The following is a 22,104-nucleotide window of genomic DNA, read 5'->3' on the forward strand; positions in this document are numbered from 1 at the left end:
AGAAAGTGCTATATTTATTGTGCAAAAATGAAAATATTTTTATAAATAAGAATTTATTAGCATTTTAATATCTCACACACTACTTCAAAAAAAATACTTTAGTTTTGATGGTGGGAGATGATCAGATGAACAAGAATATCATACACTACTCGTAAAAAATCACTCTTAAATTTGTTTATTGAATGCAATATGCCAATCATGCATTCACCATTTTATGAATTACACAATACTCAGCATGATTTATAAAATAAAATTACCAAAATATTAATAAAAAAAATTTGAACGAAAGAGAGAGAGAAGATGACAACAATACAACACTCAGTATTCTTCCAAAGCACCCAGAAATTTCATTCAATATTCCCTCAATTTTATTCCAATTATAATTCAATCAATCCTGGCTAAAGGGGAATGAATGAAAACAGTGCTAGAACACATTTTACGATTTGGGACGAAAATTGAAATGTAGTTTGACTTTGATAATCCAAAAAAAATAAAAATTGCCAAGTAAATGATTACAGCAATTAACTTACCTAATTATAATAGCAGATGAATTCAAGTTAACAAAATCAGAATTGAAGTTTTAACAGATCATTATGAAAAGAATTTAGTTTATTGCCACATTATAATAAAGATTAAAGATTTCCCCAATTTTTTTTAGATGGAGATGATATAGCGGTGGATAGAGCAAGTCCATCACTTGTTTCGAAGATCAATTGATAAAGATTCTTGAAACACACGATTTTTCTTTTTTATTTTCCCCTTTTCCTATTCTTTTATTGTTTGATTTTTTATCGGGGTTGAATTAAATAGGCAGTCGCATTAGGGTTACCTATTTTTTCTTCCCTCTGTATGCGATAGGAGATTTGTTTTGGTTTGAAAGCGGCGATCTTTGTTGATTTCTCCATCTGGGTCGGTCAGTTTGTTTGTTTTATCATCTGGGTTTTCGAAATCTTCAATGTCTTTTGTGTCTGTTTCAGCTGATTTTGGGTATTCATAAGTTGGGAGGATGATGTGTTAAGTAATTCTTGTGTGATTTTTGTAAGTTATGATTTCTGTTGCTGTAGAAATTTATTTGCTTTTGTTTGATTTTGGTTCAGTTAATTTTTCTGCAGATCAGGCCTCGATTTTTCTGTGTTATTTGTGTGGAAATAAGTTGTGAATTTTGGTGCTAGTTCAAGTGAAGTTCGTTCATCATGCTGCTGCAATGATGCTTGAATGTGGTTTTTAAAGTGGAGAATAAGTGGATTTTGTGAGAGATAAGTAAATTTGGATAAGTTTCCTGCCCTTCTCGAGTAAAATCCAGTGATTTGGATATGTTCCACACCCAAGGAGCTCTGAAACACACTTGCAATCTTCTCGCGGTCTTGTGTTCGGAACCAGCAGAGAGCAAGCGGAATCAAGATGTTTCGGAGGAGAAGAGGAGGTTCCCCTTCCCTGAAATTGCATCTTCAGGACGTTTAGAGGTGCATAAATGATGCTTATTAGCTCGTCTAAGTCGAACCTGATGTTGTTTGCTGCAGTTTTTACATCGTTTATGTTGGCATTGTTAGGTCCAAACGCTGAAGAACCCGACACCAGATGAGTTCCGCAAATCTCTTGATTCGTTGCAGCCGAATCTTGTTTACTTGCAAGGGAAACAGTTGGAAAATAAGGAAGTCGGGTCATTCTCTTTGGGAGGGGTGGAGCTGTCCTCTCCTGAGGCTGTTTCCGGACTTTTTAGCTCCACAATTCCAACTACTGTATGTTTTTTTGCTTTCTCCACCAAGTTGTCGTTATATTTGCTATTAGCTTTTGGATTGGTTCTTCGTTGCCACTACGTAGAAGTTTGTTTTTTTCTTTAATATACGAACAAGGCTGCAAACAACGAGTAGTTTAGTTTATATAAAGATGAAGAGGAACATGCATTGAATTCGATGTCAACTTTAGAAAAGAGTGTCACTGGTTGATTGTCAGTTTCTCCTTAGTAACACGAGCATTAGTAGGGAAAATAACTTTGAAATATCTTGGCTTAATGTTTTTACTTTCATATCCCTAATGCTCATATTAAGTCTGATTGGAAGTAAACGCTTTTTCGAAGGTTTATTTGGAGGTTCCAGATGGTGAAATGTTGGCCAAGTCTCTTCATTCGAAGGTAAGCAAAGAGGAGTAATTTTGGTTGTCGAAAATGTTAGCAATTTAATTTTTGACAAGAAAAGAAATTCGTATGCAGATTTTGCTTCCGGCTCACCGTCTTCATCTGTGCAGGGTATTCCTTACGTAATATACTGGAAGAACTCATTTTCATGCTATGCGGCTAGCCATTTTCGTAATGCTCTATTATCTGTAATACAAAGGTAATTATATTTATTTACTGATTAATTCATCAAATACGGTTGCTTTCACTTGCTTGTGTGACAAAGATTGCTGTCCTCCATATATTGTTGTGTCCATGTCTCAATATAAATTGCTAAAATCTTAACCTGGTGCCTTTTATGTTATCTACTGTAGCTCATCATGTCATACATGGGATGCGTTCCAACTAGCCGATGCCTCATTTCGGCTTTACTGTCTTCGAAATAATTGTGTCCTCTCTGACGGCGAGAAAGTCGATGGTGAGGTGGGCCCTAATCTTTTTGGGGAACCTCCTAGGATCACTGTCGACGTTCCCGAGGTTGAGGATGCTGGGGAAGATGAAGAAAGCACTTCTGGCTCCCTTCCTGCAATAAAGATATACGACGATGATGTGAACATGAGATTCCTCATCTGTGGAGTGGCTAGTTCCTTGGTAATGGCGTAAACTAAAAATTCCAATGTTATTTAATGCGTCGTTTTGAAAAAGACTAGGAAAACTTGGACCTAATTGATTACTATTTTCAGGATTCTCGTTTGTTGAGCCCGTTGGAGGATGGTTTGAATGCCCTCCTCAGTATCGAAGTAAGCACCACCACTCTTCGGTTATTGCTAATTTCACTCTTAAGACGATGATCTGTTTGAGTGCTCATTTGGTTAACTTTTATTACCTGTGCTAATTCAGATGCGAGGGAGCAAACTTCACAATCGGGTTAGGTGAGTTTGCAATTTACATGTTGATACTGTTTTCCTCGTTTATTGATATAGGTCGTCAGAAACTTGACCTGCCTGTATCATTTTCCAGTGCTCTACCTCCACCCCTCCAAGCTGGCACGTTTTCTCGGGGTGTCGTGACAATGCGATGTGATTTATCAACCAGTAGTTCAGCCCACATTTCTCTTTTGGTATCGGGGAGTGCTCAAACATGCTTTGATGATCAGGTGATGCGTTAAAACTTTTCTAATATTGGCTTTATGGCTTTTTTTTCTTTATTATTTATGTAATTTGGCTGAATTACTCGACCAATTCTTATAGCTGTTGGAGAATCATATAAAGAGTGAAATCATAGACAAGAGCGAGCTGATCCATGCACCGCCAAATTCTGATGAAAACAAACCGCCCACATCCGAACCTCGAAGGTCCGTCTCAGTAGCGTGTGGAGCAGCAGTATTCGAAGTCTGTATGAAGGTCCCGAGTTGGGCTTCACAGGTGCTAACTTTTCATTTCTCTTACTGAACCATTTTATATGGCCGTTGCACCCATTTTTTTATGCATCCTTTAAATTCGTTAGTATGTGATTTATCGAAAAACATTTATGTTTCTATTTTTCTAAGTGCTTCATGATTTTGACTTTAGGTTTTGAGGCAACTAGCACCTGATATTTCGTACCGTAATTTTGTGGCCCTCGGAATCGCCAGCATCCAGGGATTGGCTGTAGCTTCATTCGAGAGAGAAGATGCAGAACGTCTGCTATTTTTCTGTTCAATGCAGGGGAAGAATGGATTCTCGAATAATCTAAAAATTAGCAGCCCTCCATCCTGGTTAAGGCCACCTCCTCCTAGTCGAAAGAGGCCTTCAATTTGCCAGGAAATTACCACCGGCAGTTTAAACGGTTTAGCTGCAGGAAGCCGGACCTACATTAAAAAAGAAGAGAACGAACTTATGCTATGGAACGGAGTCAGTTTGCCAAGTATGACCCATAGACGAAGAATCAAGATAGCTGCCTTAAGGCCCATCCCTCACGTTCGTCACCAAAAGATGCTTCCGTTTTCTAGAATTTCGGTGGCAGATGGGCACGATGGAGGCCCTGTGAAGGCTAACTTGCCTCCTCCCCCGGCAAAACATAATGCTGGGATAACTCCACCCTCCCATCGGAAATCAAGTTCGGCTTCATTAGCTAAGCAGGTCATATCTTTAAATCCTCTCCCTCTAAAGAAGCATGGTTGTGGGAGAAGCCTGTTGCACGTGTGCTCCGAGGTATATTGTTCTTCAATCTAAATATTTCCATTTGTTTCTGTTTTGATTTTCATAGTTCTCATCTTTCTGCTTCTCGTTTCGTGAAGGAGGAATTTCTCAAGGATGTGATGCAATTCCTCATCCTTCGAGGGCATAATCGTCTCATCCCTCAAGGGGGCCTTGCCGAGTTCCCAGATGCCATACTAAATGCAAAGCGTCTCGATCTATTTAACCTCTACCGGGAAGTAAGACTTCTCCTAGACTCCTAGTAATGCTTCTTGAAGGATCGAAATAATATCATTTTAGTAACATAGTTTGATGATGGTTTTTCGATGATGATCAGGTTGTCACACGAGGGGGTTTTCACGTCGGAAATGGCATTAACTGGAAAGGACAGGTTTTTTCAAAGATGCGCAATCACACGGTTACCAATAGAATGACCGTAATGCCCCAAAACTTGATTTCTTAATGTTGAAACGTGTTACGCTTACGCATTTTAATCCTGCTTAAACTTGATATACGTACGTTTCTTGAACCAGGGCGTGGGAAATACGCTCAAAAGGCACTATGAAACTTACCTTCTAGAATACGAATTGGCTCACGATGACGTCGATGGCGAGTGCTGCTTATTATGCCGCAGGTTTCTTCCGCAATCCCTCTTTTCTCTTATCTTGATTTTGCACGTTCGCACAGATACACACACACGCCTACTACGGATTTTTGTAGCCCTTGAGTCGATAGCTAAAGCTCGATGTTTCTAAAATTTACTCGTTTCTTGAATATTATGCTCTGCTGCACACTCACACACGTGCTTGCAACACGCTACTATGCTCTATTTTGGCCTTTGAGTGAATCACCAAAGCTCGATGCTTTGAAAACGAGTTCTCTTTTCTCGAACATAGCGATCTGCTGCACACACACGAAGCTAATAGTTTATGTTTAGCCCTTGAGTTGATCACTAATGGTCGGCGTGTTTGAACATTCACCAGTAGCGCGCCCGGAGACTGGGTCAACTGCGGTTTGTGCGGGGAGTGGGCCCATTTTGGCTGCGACCGACGGCCCGGTTTGGGGGCCTTCAAAGTAACATCTCAAATCCACAACCACTGTTAAATTGTTGAGCCATTATTTGATTATTTCCATGGCTGAAAACCACAATTTCTTGAATTTTTTCAGGATTATGCCAAGACAGATGGGCTGGAATACATATGCCCACAATGCAGTGTTACTAGTTACAAGAAAAAGATGAAATCAGGAAATGGATATTCTTGAGTCTTTCTTAATTCTTTATGACCAATCATATTTTGGGTTATTACATTTTCCCCTCATTTTACGGAGGCGAGAGGCGAAATATTGAATACATATGGGGAGGAAAATGTAATTTGTGGAAGAATTGTAGGTGGTAGGAAATGTCCCAAAAGAGGGATTTGTTGGGGCTAATTGGATATAATAGCCAAATTAGTTGCTTAATGTGTAATTATATGGTATCTGAGGCAAGGCATTTTGTAGCTCTTGTAGTTTTTATGAAAAATGTCACTTGATAGATGCCTCAAATGTCCTCTGTCGGTTTCATTTTTATTGTACATATGTACTTTGATATACATTTTAAATATAATTTTGTGGGTAATTTATTAAATGTAAAGCTCTATTCTATAAAAATAGGGATTTTGCGGACAATACGAGTTTAATGCAAAACTAATAAAATAGGAGAGATGTAGAAATAAAAAGTGATTGAAGTAGCAGAGATTGGAGAATGGGGCTCATTTTATATAGAGACAGTAAAAGATTTGCCAATTTTTATGGGTAGAAGAGAATATGATTAACTTTTGTTTTTTGTTTAATTTGATTTTTTGAACTCTATGTTTCGTATCACTGTTGTTTTGTAGTAGTAGTATGTTGAACCCGTTAACTTTTCAATTGTTTAAATTTGACATCATTAATTATTTATTTAGATAAATTTCACTTTTTAAGGGAGTCATCATTGTAAAGATTCTTTTGTCCATCCATCTATTCATAAACTGATATACATATAAGTCCCATATTTCATAAATTGAAAATTTGCTTAACTTATAATTGTATTAAAAATATCAGCATATGTCACATTAAAATGTTAACATAATTTATGTTAACATTTTAAATATTAATGTCAACACAATATATTAAAATATTAATTAAATTTATGTTGACATTTCAATATTATTATATTAATATTTTTAACCTATTGCATTGATTAATTAGCATAGTATCTCCTATAAGTCACACTATATTATATCTAGACTTTAATTTTTAAATCCCACTATAAAAATAAAATAATAGTAATAAATTCTTTATTCAAACTATATATACCCGCAAATTCCCCAACCCACGCACACACACACACACATTTTATTCAGCAGGGTCCCCCATATACGTATTTATTTACACGACATTCCATGCAACCAAACAATATTATAAGTAGAGGCATCTGTTCAATACGTAACATAAGAATAAAAGAAATGTATATTATAATAATAATAATAATAATAATTATTATTATTATTATTATTATTATTATTATTAATTGCTTTTGGTAAGTGGGGAGGAAGTTCATATATTAAAGGACTACACTTTTTACAACTGGAATAAAACGACAAACGAGTGTGTTTTGTTGCACTCAACAACAATTGCAGCACACACGTGACATTCAATTAGCTTCAGTATTTTATTTTGTCTATTATCAATTTCATAAGAGCATCTCCAATGGTCGGCGTCACCACCGGAGCGCCGATTTTTCGCCCACGCCGGTTTGACGCCGAACCATTGGAACCGGCGTGGGCGAAATCGGCGTCAAAATCGGCGTCGCCATGCCGATTCCCGCGCTGACGCCGGTTCCCACGCCGATCCTCACGGGCGCCATTGTGGCTCCCGGATCGGCGCCAAACCGGCGTCGGATTTAAATATTTTTTTTTTTTTTCGCAAAACACAATATATACGCGCGTTGAACCTCATTTTCATTCGCACCACTTGTTTTAACGAGTACTCTCTCTCTACCTTACTTTCTGTACAAGATCAATAACGAGCAATGGAGAACAACTACGAAGGTACTCCAGTTAATCCCGGGGGATGGTCTCAGACTCCCCCGGCTCCCGGTGTAGGGTCTCAGACGCCCCCGACTCCCGGGGCAGGGTCCCATACTTCCCCGGCTCCTGGGGGAGGTGGTTGGCCTCCAATGAGCGGGTACTACAACGTGTACCCGTGGCAGCAGATGATTCCGGGGTGGGCACCCGGCATGCAGCCCCCTATGCAGATGATGCCGGGGTGGGCACCCGGCATGCAGCCACCGGCGCAGCAGATGATGCCACCGGCGCAACATATGATTCCACAGTCGCAGGCGACGCACGGGGGGGACAACGCCTATCGGCCGACTTTTGATTTTTCCACCGGTTCTTCGCACACATCGACCCCAACGGATGCACAGTATTCGGAGACCTTCTCCTTAGCGGACTTGGGTTTTGATATTAACGACGTTTCTGAAACTCTCATTCAAAGCCAGGGAGTAGGGCGGGGTAAGAAGAAGGGCAAGGCGAAGAAGGTCGGCGAGTCGTCGCAGCCCCGCGCCGAAATCCGGGGCCGGAGGAAGTGGACGGACGCGGAGAACGTTGCGGTTGCCAAGGCGTGGGTGAGTGTTTGCGACGATCCTCTCGTTTCAAACAACCAGAGGATCGTCAACTTGTGGGCGAAGATAGCTGCAGCCTACAGGGCATTTTGCCCTGAAGGGAGACCGTGCACCGGGGAGGAGGTCCGGAAGTGCTGGGACCGAATCAGGGCTGGCGTCTCTCGATTTTCGGGTTTGTACGCCAACGCCCTCCGCATGCAGACCAGTGGCCAAACAGAGGAAGACTGCAGGAGGATTGCGGAAAGAGCCTACCCCGATCCGGATAAGAAGTACTATGAGTTCACCTACTGGAACTGCTACGTTGTGCTCAACGAGTCGGAGAAATTCCGGGCAGGCGTCGACGCTGGCTGGCCGAAGAGGCAGAGACTGAACTATACCGGAGATTATAGCGGCAGCAGCGGTGGTTCGTCAGACCTCCCCGAGACGGCCCAGGAGGTCCCGACTCCTCGGTCGTTCGGTCGCCGACCTCGCCCGGTTGGGCAAAGGCGGGCGCAGCAGGTTGCGAGGGGGGGCACACCGAGTTCCCAGGATGTCCATTCGGCATCCCCCCTCGGCAGGTCTACCGAGGAGCTCAAATTCTTCGCGCGCCAACAAACGCGCGCTCAAATGGTGAAGACCTTAGCCGACTTCCAAGCGGCGGTGGACCCCGAGGTGAAGGATTTTCTTCGCGTATTGCTCCAGAGCCAGCGTGAAGAACTGGAGGCGATGAGGAGGGACACCGGCGGGAATAGCCGCGGCGTAGGTGGCGACGGAGGCGGCGGCGACGGCAGTGAAGAAGCGTTGGGCGACGACGGAGACGAGGACGGCGGCGATGAGTGATTTTGTTTTACTTTTTTAAATTAATGTACTTTTTACTTTTTGTAATTTTTTTAAATTGTTGTACTTTTTTTTAAAAGTAATGTACTTTTTAAATTTTAATATTATTATTCGAATTTTCCGTATTTGTCTCGTAAATTAAATTATGTATTTTGATACAATTGTAAATTAAATTATATAATTGTTATTAGTGATGTGGATAGGTAGTGTGAAGGCTATTTGATGGCTATTTGATGTCCAGTTGATGTGGCAAGCTGATGTGGCAGGAGAATTGTAGTGCTGATGATGTGGCAGTGTGAAGGCTATTTGACGGCTATTTGACGTCCGCCAGCATTGGAGATGCTCTAAATACCTTATTATATTTGCAATAAACACATTAACTTTGCCTTAAAGTTGATGTGAATATAGAAAAAACAATCAACAATAATATCAAGATTGGACCTCACCGATATCTAGGTTAGCAATACAAAATAGATACCCGTCACCGTCAATTTACCAAATTTATACTTATGGGATTTAGCAATACTTTACAGCCTCATTTAGCATAAAAATTGATTGTGACCTACTTAACCGTCAAATCTAATTGTTTGTTCCCCATAAATCTATTATTGGATAAGGAAGCATCACTGCATTCAATTAATAATTATTAGATCACTTTATGAGCTATACTAGCTAGGATGTACTCCAATTTAACTAAACTCATTATACATAAACAATTTGAAAAACGTTGTAAAAAAATGATAACATAGAGCATTAGAATGATATCTTTTAGTAGCTTGTCCAAATTAAAACCTTGAAAGTATGAGTAGTATTTGATTACATATTAAATAATTATCATATATATAATTTCATCACAAATAACAATAATCCCTAGTATTAAGGTGCTGTCATATAGTAGTAATATATTCGATCAAATAATTGTTTAATTTACCCAAACTATTTCAAAGCGACCTTTTCGTCTCTTTAATCTAGCAACCAAAATTTAAACACTAGCAACTAAATAAATCAAATCCTAACTATCAATCTCAGCCGTTCATCAATATCACCATCATTAGAAGTTAGAACTGTATTCTTCCAGCTCACACCTTAAATACTCACACACTACTGAAACTGCATGAATGAATCTGGACCTCCAATGGCGATTTCTCCCCTCTCTACATTCTCTCTCTTAATCCCCTTCCTTCTCACCGCCTCCTCCGCGCTGAATCCGCCGCAGTATCGTAAAACCTTTATCGTTCGCGTCCAGCCCGACGCCAAACCCTCGGTATACCTCACTCACAGCAATTGGTACGAATCGACGCTGAGATCCGTCGCCACCGCGTCTGATTCCGCCGATGCGGCATCTGGACGGGTGATTCACTCGTACGACAACGTTTTCCACGGATTCGCAGCGGAGCTGTCGGCGATTGAGGTGGAGAAGGTGAGGAATTTGCCTGGAGTGATGGCGGTGCTGCCGGAGCAGGTGAGGCACTTGCACACGACTCGTTCGCCGGAGTTTCTAGGGTTGAAGACGGGAGATAGTGCGGGGTTGTTGAAGGAGTCGGATTTTGGGTCGGATCTCGTCATTGGAGTTATCGATACGGGGATCTGGCCGGAGAGAGAGAGCTTCAATGATCGGGATTTAGGTCCTCCGCCAGCGAAGTGGAAAGGAGAGTGTGTTGCCGCTGAGAAATTTCCGGCGGATGTGTGTAATCGGAAATTGATCGGAGCTAGGTATTTCTGCGCTGGTTATGAAGCGAGCAACGGCAAAATGAACGAATCGATGGAGCTTCGATCTCCTAGAGATTCAGACGGACACGGCACTCACACGGCTTCAATCGCCGCCGGGAGGTACGTTTTTCCGGCGTCGACTCTCGGCTACGCCCGCGGCGTCGCCGCGGGGATGGCGCCGAAGGCGCGCCTCGCCGCGTACAAAGTCTGCTGGAACGCCGGTTGCTACGATTCCGACATCCTCGCGGCGTTCGACGCCGCAGTCGCCGACGGCGTCGACGTGATCTCTCTCAGCGTCGGGGGAGTGGTGGTGCCGTACTATCTCGACGCAATAGCGATCGGCGCTTTCAGCGCCTCGGACGCCGGCGTTTTCGTCTCCGCCTCCGCCGGAAACGGTGGCCCCGGCGGATTGACGGTCACTAACGTCGCGCCGTGGATGACAACCGTCGGTGCGGGGACGATCGACCGCGATTTTCCGGCTAACGTTAAGCTCGGTGACGGAAGGGAGATTTCCGGCGTCAGTATTTACGGCGGTCCGGCTCTGGCGCATGATAAGCTCTACCCGCTAATCTACGCCGGGGGCGAAGGTAGCGATGGGTATTCATCTTCCCTCTGTTTGGATGGCTCTTTAGATCCTAATTTGGTGACAGGGAAAATCGTGTTATGCGACAGAGGGATTAATTCGAGACCGGCAAAAGGGGAAGTAGTGAAGAAAGCCGGTGGCGTTGGTATGATTATCGCTAACGGAGTTTTCGACGGTGAGGGTTTGGTGGCCGATTGCCACTTGTTACCGGCGACGGCGGTTGGCGCGACTGAAGGCGATGAAATCAGAAAATACATCCAATCCGCCGAGAAATCAAACTCTCCGGCGGAGGCCACAATCCTATTCCACGGAACGCGGCTCAACGTAGCTCCGGCTCCGGTCGTGGCCGCGTTCTCGGCCCGGGGCCCAAATCCGGAGACTCCAGAGATCCTAAAGCCGGATTTGATGGCCCCGGGCCTCAACATCCTCGCGGCCTGGCCCGCGAACGTCGGCCCTAGCGGAGTAGCCTCGGACGAGCGGAGCACGGAGTTCAACATACTCTCGGGGACGTCCATGGCGTGCCCCCACGTCTCCGGGCTGGCCGCCCTGCTAAAGGCGGCGCACCCGGATTGGAGCCCCGCCGCCATCAAGTCGGCCTTGATGACGACGGCGTACAGTCACGACAGCCGCGGGGAGACAATGCTGGATGAATCCACCGGCAACGTCTCCACCGTGATGGACTACGGCGCCGGCCACGTCCACCCTCAAAAGGCCATGGATCCCGGCCTCGTCTACGACATCTCGTCCCTCGACTACGTCGATTTCCTCTGCAATTCGAACTACACGGCGGCGAACATTCGGATCATTACGAGGAAGGCGGCGGATTGCGGCGGCGCGAGGCACGCCGGCCATATTGGGAATTTGAACTATCCCACATTGGCGGCAGTGTTTCAGCAATATGGGAAGCGGAATCTGTCTACGCATTTTATTAGGACGGTGACGAATGTGGGAGATTCGGATTCCATCTACACGGTGAGAATCCGACCTCCTGTGGATGTGGCGGTGACGGTGGAGCCGGAGAGGTTGGTTTTCCGGCGGGTGGGGCAGAAGCTGAATTTTCTAGTGAGGGTGCGGACGGAGGCGGTGGAGCTGTCTCCGGGGAGCTCGGTCGTGAGGAGTGGCTCGATCACGTGGTCGGACGGGAAGAGGAACGTGACGAGCGCCGTGGTGGTGACATTGCAGCAACCCCTTTGATCATGATTCTTGAATTGAATGGAGGTTTTGATGATGATCATCAATGTGAGGTGTTTTAGTGTAGGTTGATGGGCTAGAGAAGAGGGAGATAGAGAAGTGGTGAAGATGCTAAGAGGTTTTAGCATGTTTAAGAATGAAAAAATGTTATTGTAAAAAAAGAAGGGGAATGTTGGTTGTGGTGTATATGATTATATCAAAGTGATCATGATTCATGATCCTCTTGTTTATGAAATTATGCAGATGGAAAGTAGGTTAGTAGTAGTATTTTTTAACAACTGATGGTAAATTTTTCATTATCTTTTGTGATTAATTAATTAATTCTTTGGAATTTTAGGTTTTTTGAACGTCGAAAGCGACTCTACACTGCAGAAATTAACTCACTTGGATTCTATTATAAAATATTTTTATTCTTAAAATTCACAGTAAATATGAAAGTTTTGGCTGAATTTGTGTGGGAGCTGCTTCATGATTAGAAATGCATACATCATCATCCACTATACCTTCTGCCGACAGAAAATCATGCTATTCTAACACAAATTTTAACCGATGTACTACAAATTACACCATTTATTCACGAAATAAACTTTTATACTTAGACAAAAACATAAAATTCAGATAACTGTCAAATCAACTCAAGGCATGGTTAATGGGCCCATGTATAGAAGCCCAGTCAAATGGATTGGGCCCATACATATTTGCCCATAAAGAAAAGGGGCTAAGCGACAATCGATTGGGCCCATACATACTAAATAAAACAAATTATGAGAACCCTTTAAATTTGGACAAATTCTAACCCGTTCCGCCATTTAAAAAAATAACCGAATAACTATTGAAGTTTGGATTTATTTGCGGTTATCACTCAATAGGAAAACTATAATTTTTCTGATAATTTGCCTTGTTAAATATCATAATTTTTAAGTAGGTAGTACCCTCTCTATCCCATGTTACTTGCATATTTCATTTTCAGACTCTCCTAAACTATTTGCACTATTTCTACTTTTAAATACTCTTATAAATTATGGTATTTAATTAAGATATTAGAGTTAGTTAGTGTGTCCTTTATTAAGTATTGTCTTATTACACTTAAAATACTAATTTATTTATACTAATTATTCATGTTTAAATTTAAGATGTCAAAGTGAAAAGTGCGAATAGCATGAGACGGAGGGAGTACATATTTAGATACAACATTTTATTTTTTTTATTTTTTGGCAATATACAGGTCAATTTATATATATCTAAATTATACAACCTTCTATAGTTATACTACCATGGAATTGCATGCTCGGTGGAGTGACAATTTGTTGCGTGAAAAATCATGAAGCACAAATACGACTTTTGTGAATAAAATAATTCATGTGATTGAACAAACTTTGTCAAAAATTCATAAACAGTAACGATAGAATTTATTTTCAGTCTGAACCGATAAACAATATTTTAATTATTGCACTACTTCAACCAGTTGCAGATAAACAATTGAAGGGTAATTTAATTATTTATTTCAGTGTTGCAAGTTGATGGAGGCTACTTCACAACTTGCCCTCTTTTGATCATAAAAAATGCAAAAGCAAGAGACGTTTTTATCATAATTCATAGTTGTGGTCCAAAAATATCGCTACAATAAACCAATATATATCATCTTCTTGTTAGATTTTATCCGGTGGAATTGTATTTCGCACACATTCATAAGGATGTCATCTATACAATTATTATTATTATTATTATTATTATTATTATTATTATTATTAATTATTCTTAATATTATTTTATTATATGGTTAGTGGTGAGGTAAAATTACAAATTAAATTATCCAGCACCGTCTAAAAGCCTCAAGACATAATCACATGTTTTGACAAATTTATTCTTTTCATATTTATATTGTCACGTTTCATATTATTGTTCTCAATATTTTCATTTTAGCAACTTTCTGATCATTTGGAATCTTGACGTGTGAGATTTTGATTTGATAAAATGGGACATTAAACCTTTTTTGAAAACGAGACAAATTAAGATAAGTTTTTGTCCCTTAACTTAAAAGGATGTTGGATTTTAATTGGGACAGCCGTCCATCTTTTCCAACCAATTAATCACCTAAATTATACTAATATTTTAAACAAATTATTCGTATTCTCACATGTACAAACTCTACGATTTTGGGCAAATATATAGTATTTTAATAACAAATAGAATCTTAATTGAACCACCATATCACAAATGCAATAATTACAAATTACAATGACGTGAATCGGTTGTTTTCTAGTTCTTTCTCGAAAAGATTAGGAAATTTTACATCGTCTAAAGTCATAATAATTGATGTAATTGAATCTTTAATTAGTCACTTATCAAGAAATGTCAAGCTAATAAGAATCTTCACGTGATTTTGAATTTTCATATTTCTTATTTAGTTTTTTTTTAAAGAAAAATCTAATCGAGGAAATAAGAGTATTCAATTGAATTTGAACTCAGGACTTTCTACGTTCAATATTAAATGACATTAAGGAACAACTGATAAAATATAAAATGGGATGGGGATTGAAAAATTCAAATCTACTATAGTGAAAGTTACGCTAGTACTTACTAGTGATTGTAACATAATAAGGATATGCCAAAATCTATAATATGATAACCATATGGTAATTTTTTATTAACCTACAAATATTATTAAACATAAAGTTGGATTAAAAGAATCCAGCATTAGTTTCCTGTCAATTAATGACAGCTCGTGCCTAAATTCTGCAGCATATAATTTTCAGTTTGAATAAAAAACTTAACCAGTAAAAATAGAATTAATGTCAAATGACATGATTGACCTCCATTAATTGTAAACAGTAAAACAATCGAGAATGTTTACTTGTCCAATTGTTTGTATTTCCCTTTCTATTGTCCTACTTGGGAAAAATTATTTACAAAAATAATTACTATAATCAAAGTTATTTTAAAAATAGATACTAATATTAATAATCAAGTTTCACTATTACCAAAGTAATAGTGAGTAAAATATTTCTTATTCTAGCTTTCATATCATGTTCCTCAATTGAGCTTGTGACCAATTTTATAAGCTGAAACACTCTTCACATTATTATTATTATTATTATTATTATTATTATTATTATTATTATTATTATTATTATTATTATTATTATTATTATTGGATAAAGCTGACACCATTTTGACTTGGAGAATCTACAAATACATAATCATGCATGGACAATTTGGTGACAAGTGTCCCGCTCATGATTAAAAAGAAAAATAAAATAGGAAGAAAAAAAATTAAATTAAAAGAAGAAATCAAAATTGTGAAAAAGAATTTATGCTCGGCTGCATAGCATGTGGGATTTAATTGTTGGGTTTTTTAGTTTATGTGTTTAATTGTTTAAACTTGGACTTGTTTTATTATCATAATATTCAATAAAAACAGCCCAATAAATATTATATAAAATTTAAGGTCTAATAGAAAATTAATACTCCAACATGAGTTCAAGCCCATTTTCCTTCATCTTCTTCCCCAAATTTGACGACGCAGCTTCTCAACTTTGAACACATTTCGCATTCGGTGTCGTGGCGCCGGGGCGGAGGGCGACTATGGGTAAGGAGGTTCCGGGATCGGCCAAGCCCCCGCTGGAGCGGTGGCTTGGCCGCTGATAGTTCCGTCCCTGTAATCATGCATATGATCAACTTCTTTAATCACTCTTGTAAACACACCTTCTATTTTAATTTAATTTAGCAAATGGAGTTGGTGTGAGTAACTTTATTCGTTTGGATAGAACATTTGCTTTTATCTATATGTTCATTTCCTTAATTTGTTACTAATCACTCGGAATGTGAAATAAATTACACACACAATTAAAGCTTTAATTAAGGAAATTATTTCCTCATCTCAGGGGCATATATGTCAAAAAACTTCAAACCCGTAATTTCGCCTTCTCACGAGGGATAAAATCGTCAAATAGAACTCGCCACCACCTCGATATCTCATCTGCCTCTTTGCATGTATAAAACACCACTAAAGACAAGCCACACGCAACTCTCTCTCTCAATTTCATTTCCCCTCCCCCAAAAGCAAACCTATTTTTCATTCGCAAAATCGGCTCAACGAATCGAAGAGTTACTGTAGTGTAGTCTGCAATGTGTGGTGGAGCTATAATCTCGGATTTCGTGGCGCCGGCGAGCCGGTCGTCGGCGCGACTCACGGCGGATTTGCTATGGGGAAGCGCTGTCGCCGGCTTGGACCGGAAGAAGAATCGCGGCAGCTATCGCTCCAAGCATATGAGATCTGCGCTGATCGTCGATTTGGAGGACGACTTCGAGGCTGATTTCCAGGAATTCAAGGATCATTCCGACAGTGAGGACGAGATTGGCGCGAAGAAGCCCTTCGCTTTCTCCGCTTCGAAGAGTTCTGGTTCAAAAGGTGAGGCTGTTTTTTTATTCGTGGTGATGTTTGTTGTTAGGTTTGTCGCATGCGATTTCTGGAATGAATTTATGAATAACTTTTTGCTTTCTTATTTTCCTTTTTGTGTTTTTTATAAGCAGGCTAGTAAATGTTCAGTAGTTCGTAGCCCAACTTTATAGTTAGGATGTGTTTTTGGTATGGATTTTTGGTTTTCATTGTTGTTTGTTTAGCTTTGGTAATTCTGATTGAATTGAATGAAGGAAGGTGCATTGGTTCCTTTCTTAGAGAAGATCTAAAAGATGTCAAGTACTCCCTGTTTGTTCTGTTATTGGACTCTAATTATATGTTTTTTGCTTAGTCGTTGTTGTAATCATATGGATCTAATATGTACATCTTGTAATTAAGTGTAATTCTATGCATCTAATGTTGGTTCTTGTAACTAAGAAGATAGAAATACAGTCTTCGTTCATATGGAGTTTTCTTTCAATAGCCCAGATATACCGATGGTCTCTCTTCATTGTTGTTCCTTGTTTGATGTTTATGGTCTCTTGTTGCTTTTTATGAAGGCGTGACACATACAGACACCGTTGAATCTGACGAGGAGGATGGAAAGTGTTCAAAAAGAAAGAGGAAGAATCAGTATAGAGGGATTAGACAACGTCCTTGGGGAAAATGGGCGGCTGAGATCCGTGATCCGAGGAAAGGGGTTCGTGTGTGGCTTGGTACTTTTAACACTGCGGAGGAAGCTGCTAGAGCTTACGATGCTGAGGCTCGGAGGATCAGGGGCAAGAAAGCTAAGGTGAATTTCCCTGAAGATGCTCCTCCTGCTGCTTCAAGATGTACTGTTAAGGCAAACTCTCGTCAGGAGATTCTTCAGGAAAGCCTGTTGGCAGTTCATCTCAACGAGAATGAAAGTCTGAATTTCATGAGCATGCCAAATGATGACTACTGCAATTCATTTGGCGTCGTTGAAGAGAAACCGCAAGTGAAGCAGTTCTGCTATGCTGGTACCTACAATACAGCTGATGGGAGCAATCTAAAACCACTTACTCCTACTGATGGATCAAATGTTTTCTTCAGCTCTGACCAGGAAAGCAATTCTCTTGATTGCTCAGAATTTCCTTGCGGTGAAAACTACGTAAAACCCTCAGAAATATCATCTATGCTGTCAACGGTGCTTGAGGGTGAACAAGCTGACTTTACTGAGGATGCTGGCCCAGTGAAGAAAACCAAGACCATACCTGAAAATCTCACACCCAGTGATGGGAACACTGTCTCTGATGATCTATCAGCATTTGATTCCCAGATGAAGTTCTTTCAGATGCCATATCTCGAGAGCAATTGGCAAGCCTCACTCGAAGCCTTCCTTAATGGAGAGACAGCTCAAGATGGAGCAAGCGCGATGGGTCTTTGGTCTTTTGATGATGTCCCAGCTATACTAGGGAGTATCTAATGCTGCAGCTTGGCACGTTAAAAGCTGCCTTTTTGTAAATAAGGCTACATGTTAGTGCTTTTGCCCCCCGTTCAAAATTATATTTGCTTTAAATATGTAATAGAAATTTGATGAATCCATTATTACTTTGTTGTTGATATCTTTCTCTTGCTTTTCTGCAGGTGTGTTGTTTGCTAGTGATCAAGAATGGCAAAATTCAAAGCATGCCAAATGCCATTTGATGGTGTTTTACTAGGAGTCTGCGTAAATCATAATGTGCATTACATAGGTAAAAACTAGATGAAATTTGTGTCTGAAACATTGAAAAATCGACAATGATGATATGATGCCTGTACGGATGATTTATTACGTGTTTAAACTTATATTATACCCTATCTGCCTGTTTGTTTCCAGCACCAGAATGAGGTAGCAGTTATAGTAAACATGTACTAGTATATATTAATTGTAGCAAGTTGTGAAGCATATTTGCTGAATTGTTTGTGAAATTCATACTGGTTGGCAACTTGTGAAGCAAAGGATAATGTTAGGTGAAAATTGAAAGGTGTGTTAGGAAAAAGGTTGAAAGATTGTAGGGTGTTATTTCCTGTTACTAGTCAAAAAGATAGTAGGTGGCGAAACAAGTGAAGAAACATTTCCGTATATTGGATATGTAACAATTGGTGCAGAATTGAGAATATTTGATAAGAAATTATTGATGCAGACTTTAATTGGCTTCGTAATAGTATTTGATAAGAAACGATAGGTGTACTCTTATTTCATCTTTGAATAGAAGACCGATTCTCTCTTTCACTCAAGAGTTAAGCATGGCTGCTTATGGAGCTCTGGTTTCTCTTATGAATATCATAGATATAGCATCGATAAACATCCTTACCCTCCCATTTCTATCCGCAAACAACAAGTTGAATCCCTCACTCAAAATGTTACCTTCTTGCTGGAATTTCTTGATGGTTATATTTCCCCTGTTGTTGCCGATGGCCGTGAAGCTGATCCATTGGAGCGTCGCATTGGGGATGCAGTTTATGCAGCTGAGGATGTTATTGAAACCCAAATTGTTCATCAGATTCACAGTCGATCCACATTTGTTGAAGATCATGACTTCTACGATGATCTACAGAAAGTGATGGAAGAAATTAATCTCATCAAGAAAGAGGTGAAGAAGATTGCAGTTGAAGCTCTTTTGCAGCAAAAGCCCACTGGTGAATTGACGTCCTCTTCAACTCTGAAGAAACACGTGATGGTGGGGTTCGAAGAAGTGTTTCTTGAACTGTTGGATAAACCGTTACGGATTCAATTCCCACATCGGCTGTGAGAACAATTGATGTGGGGTATATAGACTAAATGAGCTCTCTCCTAACAGGGCTAGTCTTTTGGATGAGTTCTCTTGTTTGGTCTGTATCAATTGGTGCTTTCATTGAGAGCCCGAAGGCTCGGAGTGGTGGCCGGGCAACGAATTCGCCGTGACCAACGAGTGCGTTTGGGACCGCTCGGAGTGGTGGGCGGGCAAAGAATCCGCCGTGACCAACGTGGCCGTGACCAACGAGAACTCGGAGTGGTGGCCTGGCAAAGAACCAACCGTGACCAACGAGGACGTTGGCCACACGGAGTGGTGACCGGGCAAAGAATCCGCCGTGACCAACGAGAACTCGGAGTGGTGGCCTGGCAAAGAACCAGCCGTGACCAACGAGGACGTTGGAGTAGTGGCCCACGGAGTGGTGGCCTGGCAAAGAACCAGCCGTGACCAACGAGGACGTTGGCTCTTAAAGAAGGGTCAAATATTACGGACTCAATTCCCACATCGGTTGTGAGAACAACTGATGTGGGGTATATAGACTAAATGAGAGAGGTATATAGACTAAATGAGCTCGAGAACAACTGATGTGGGGTATATAAACTAAATGAGAGAGGTATACACTAAATGAGCTTTCTCTCCTAACAGGATGAGTTCTCCTGTTTGGTATGTATCAATTATGAGATGGGATGAGTTCTCATGTTTCCTTAACCTCGATTAGATTCCTCCGTGAGGTCGCGAGAATCGTTTGCTCATCGATCGCACACGACAAGAACTAAAGTATTTTATTTCTTGATTGAACCCCAATTATGAAATATTCCTACGTATTTATAACGTGGAATCCTCAAATAAATAAATCTAAACTAATCTTAACCAATTAAGCAAAATATATGCGAGATATGGAAGATATGTCTCGTATCATAAACTCATTGGAGGTCAACTCAACTCCCAAATCATCCCAATAGTTGGGATGGGCGGAATTGGTAAGACAACTCTTGCAAGAAATTTATTCGACGATGGTCTTGTTAAGTGGCATTTTGATATTCGTGCTTGGACTACAGTTTCTCAAGAAGTTATTTTCCAAGAGACTGGGGAATTGAGTGATTTGAGTGAGGACTATTTGGGGGAGAAACTATACAAGTATTTATGGGGTAGGAGGTATCTTATAGTTTTGGATGATATGTGGAATTTTGATGTATGGAACAAGGTCAAATTTTTCTTTCCTAATTTCCATAATGAGAGTCGAATAATTGTAACAACTAGACTGTGAAACCTGAGTTCTGAGTTGAATGAGTCTTATACAGTTGGTATGGAATTTCTAAATGAGGCTAGTAGCTGGGATTTGTTTTGTAAGATTGTTTTTGGGAGAGAAAGTTGTCCTCTTGAGTTGGAGTATATTGGAAAGAATATTGTAGCAAATTGTAGAGGACTTCCTTTATCGATTGCTACAATAGGAGGCCTTTTGTCAAAATCTGAGTGCACAAGAGAATATCGGTGGCACATATTTGAATTCATTTGTTATTAACAGTACTGATGAATTTTGTTTGAAAATATTGAGGATGAGCTCCTTCTATTTGCCAAATTATTTGAAGCCAAGTTTTCTGTGTATGGGTGTTTTTGAGGAAGATCGTGTGTCAATGCTTGAGAAGCTGTGGATTTCCGAAGGATTTTTAAAACCAAGGAGTGGGAAATGTTTGGAAAGAATGGTGCAAGAGTAGTTTAGGGAGTTGGTTGATAGAAATGTCATATTAGTTGATGAGTTGGGGTGGATTGGAAATGTAAAGTAGTGTAAGATTGATGATTTGTTGAGGTTGAGAGATGTTAAAAGGGAAGGGTTTTATTATATCATAAGCGATGATCCTCCGCAAACGTCGGGTTGTTATTCCAATTAAAACTATCTTCAGTAGTATTTGAGTAGATTGGAAAACTTATTCTGGTCCACCAGAAATGGATATGATATGATATGATATGATGGGTATTGGCAAAAATGGGTGCGTTGCCTTGCCTCTTCTTGAAAAGTTTGTATTAAAAGATTGAAGGCTCAAGTTTCTACAACTACAATGTCTTGGTCTAAAAGATTGGATTGTGTCGGATAACTCCCACTTAAAAATCTTACCACCCTATTAACTTATAAATCAAGATATAGTCTTATAATTCACCTATTGTTTGAAGATTAATTCACCATAGCAACCTAACCCACACTTGAATAACAGTTGCGCGTTTGCCTCATCATTGAAAAGCTCAAGTAAACATCACATCATAAATAAAATATCCCTTTCGTTCCTAATAGAGGCGTTTTTATTTGAGCACGAAAATTAAGAAATTATCGTTTAGTTAGTCAAGTGAATTGAAAATAAAGTGGAAGAAAAATATATAAATAGAGAATAAAGTAGTAAGAGAGATTAAGTAGATTTTCTTTGCTATAAAAGAAAATGACTTAATTATCGTGGGACGACCCAATTACATTGTGACAGAAGGAATAAAATACTAAAAAAGTTTTTATTACATTTTTCAGAAAAAACTTTTGGGTCTTGCACATTAAGCGTATTACCTTTTGGTCATAAATAATGTATTTTGGTCTATATTTAAGGGTTAGTTAAAAAGTAACAGTCAACCATATTTTAACCTAACCAATGAGTTAAATATAGACCAACATATATTGTCTATGACCAAAAGCTAACACACTAAAATGTATAGGATTATAGGTTTTTTTGCAATTGTACTAGACCAAATT

At 40.0% G+C, this 22,104-nt stretch overlaps 3 protein-coding genes across 4 annotated transcripts; all 3 read left to right on the forward strand.

Annotated features, from left to right (window-relative positions):
• Window positions 1-556: 556 nt before the first annotated feature.
• Window positions 557-5,917, forward strand: LOC121794140 (AT-rich interactive domain-containing protein 4-like). Of its 2 annotated transcripts, none has more exons than XM_042192173.1 (16): window positions 557-1,038; window positions 1,113-1,463; window positions 1,551-1,739; window positions 2,078-2,131; window positions 2,245-2,333; window positions 2,488-2,764; window positions 2,857-2,913; window positions 3,014-3,045; window positions 3,134-3,269; window positions 3,364-3,537; window positions 3,685-4,305; window positions 4,392-4,529; window positions 4,628-4,726; window positions 4,824-4,924; window positions 5,274-5,364; window positions 5,458-5,917. In XM_042192173.1, exons 2-16 carry the CDS (start codon window positions 1,314-1,316, stop codon window positions 5,551-5,553), a joined length of 2,304 nt encoding a protein of 767 aa, XP_042048107.1. In that variant the 5' UTR covers window positions 557-1,038; window positions 1,113-1,313; the 3' UTR covers window positions 5,554-5,917. The 2 variants fall into 2 exon arrangements, with proteins under 2 accessions (XP_042048107.1, XP_042048108.1); XM_042192174.1 differs by having other exon boundaries at window positions 557-913.
• Window positions 5,918-9,837: 3,920 nt separating this feature from the next.
• Window positions 9,838-12,471, forward strand: LOC121794141 (subtilisin-like protease SBT1.5). The gene has a single exon (XM_042192175.1). The coding sequence runs from the start codon at window positions 9,867-9,869 to the stop codon at window positions 12,237-12,239; it is 2,373 nt and encodes a 790-aa protein (XP_042048109.1). The 5' UTR covers window positions 9,838-9,866; the 3' UTR covers window positions 12,240-12,471.
• Window positions 12,472-16,258: 3,787 nt separating this feature from the next.
• Window positions 16,259-18,456, forward strand: LOC121797159 (ethylene-responsive transcription factor RAP2-2-like). Its single transcript, XM_042195897.1, has 3 exons — window positions 16,259-16,647; window positions 17,196-18,132; window positions 18,244-18,456. The coding sequence occupies exons 1-2, from the start codon at window positions 16,365-16,367 to the stop codon at window positions 18,080-18,082; spliced, it is 1,170 nt and encodes a 389-aa protein (XP_042051831.1). The 5' UTR covers window positions 16,259-16,364; the 3' UTR covers window positions 18,083-18,132; window positions 18,244-18,456.
• The last annotated feature ends 3,648 nt before the right edge of the window (window positions 18,457-22,104 follow it).

Source organism: Salvia splendens, chromosome 3 (genome assembly GCF_004379255.2).
Source record: "Salvia splendens isolate huo1 chromosome 3, SspV2, whole genome shotgun sequence".
In the NCBI taxonomy this organism is placed as follows: domain Eukaryota; kingdom Viridiplantae; phylum Streptophyta; class Magnoliopsida; order Lamiales; family Lamiaceae; genus Salvia; species Salvia splendens.

Excerpts from the sequence above, each read along its gene's own strand:
- LOC121794140 (XM_042192173.1), top strand. The coding sequence starts at position 1,314 with ATGTTCCACACCCAAGGAGCTCTGAAACACACTTGCAATCTTCTCGCG. Across the intron at positions 3,538-3,684 it reads TCCCGAGTTGGGCTTCACAG|GTTTTGAGGCAACTAGCACC; the intron begins GTGCTAACTTTT and ends TTTTGACTTTAG. Across the intron at positions 4,727-4,823 it reads CGGTTACCAATAGAATGACC|GGCGTGGGAAATACGCTCAA; the intron begins GTAATGCCCCAA and ends TTCTTGAACCAG.
- LOC121794141 (XM_042192175.1), top strand. The coding sequence starts at position 9,867 with ATGAATGAATCTGGACCTCCAATGGCGATTTCTCCCCTCTCTACATTC.
- LOC121797159 (XM_042195897.1), top strand. The coding sequence starts at position 16,365 with ATGTGTGGTGGAGCTATAATCTCGGATTTCGTGGCGCCGGCGAGCCGG. Across the intron at positions 16,648-17,195 it reads GAAGAGTTCTGGTTCAAAAG|GCGTGACACATACAGACACC; the intron begins GTGAGGCTGTTT and ends CTTTTTATGAAG.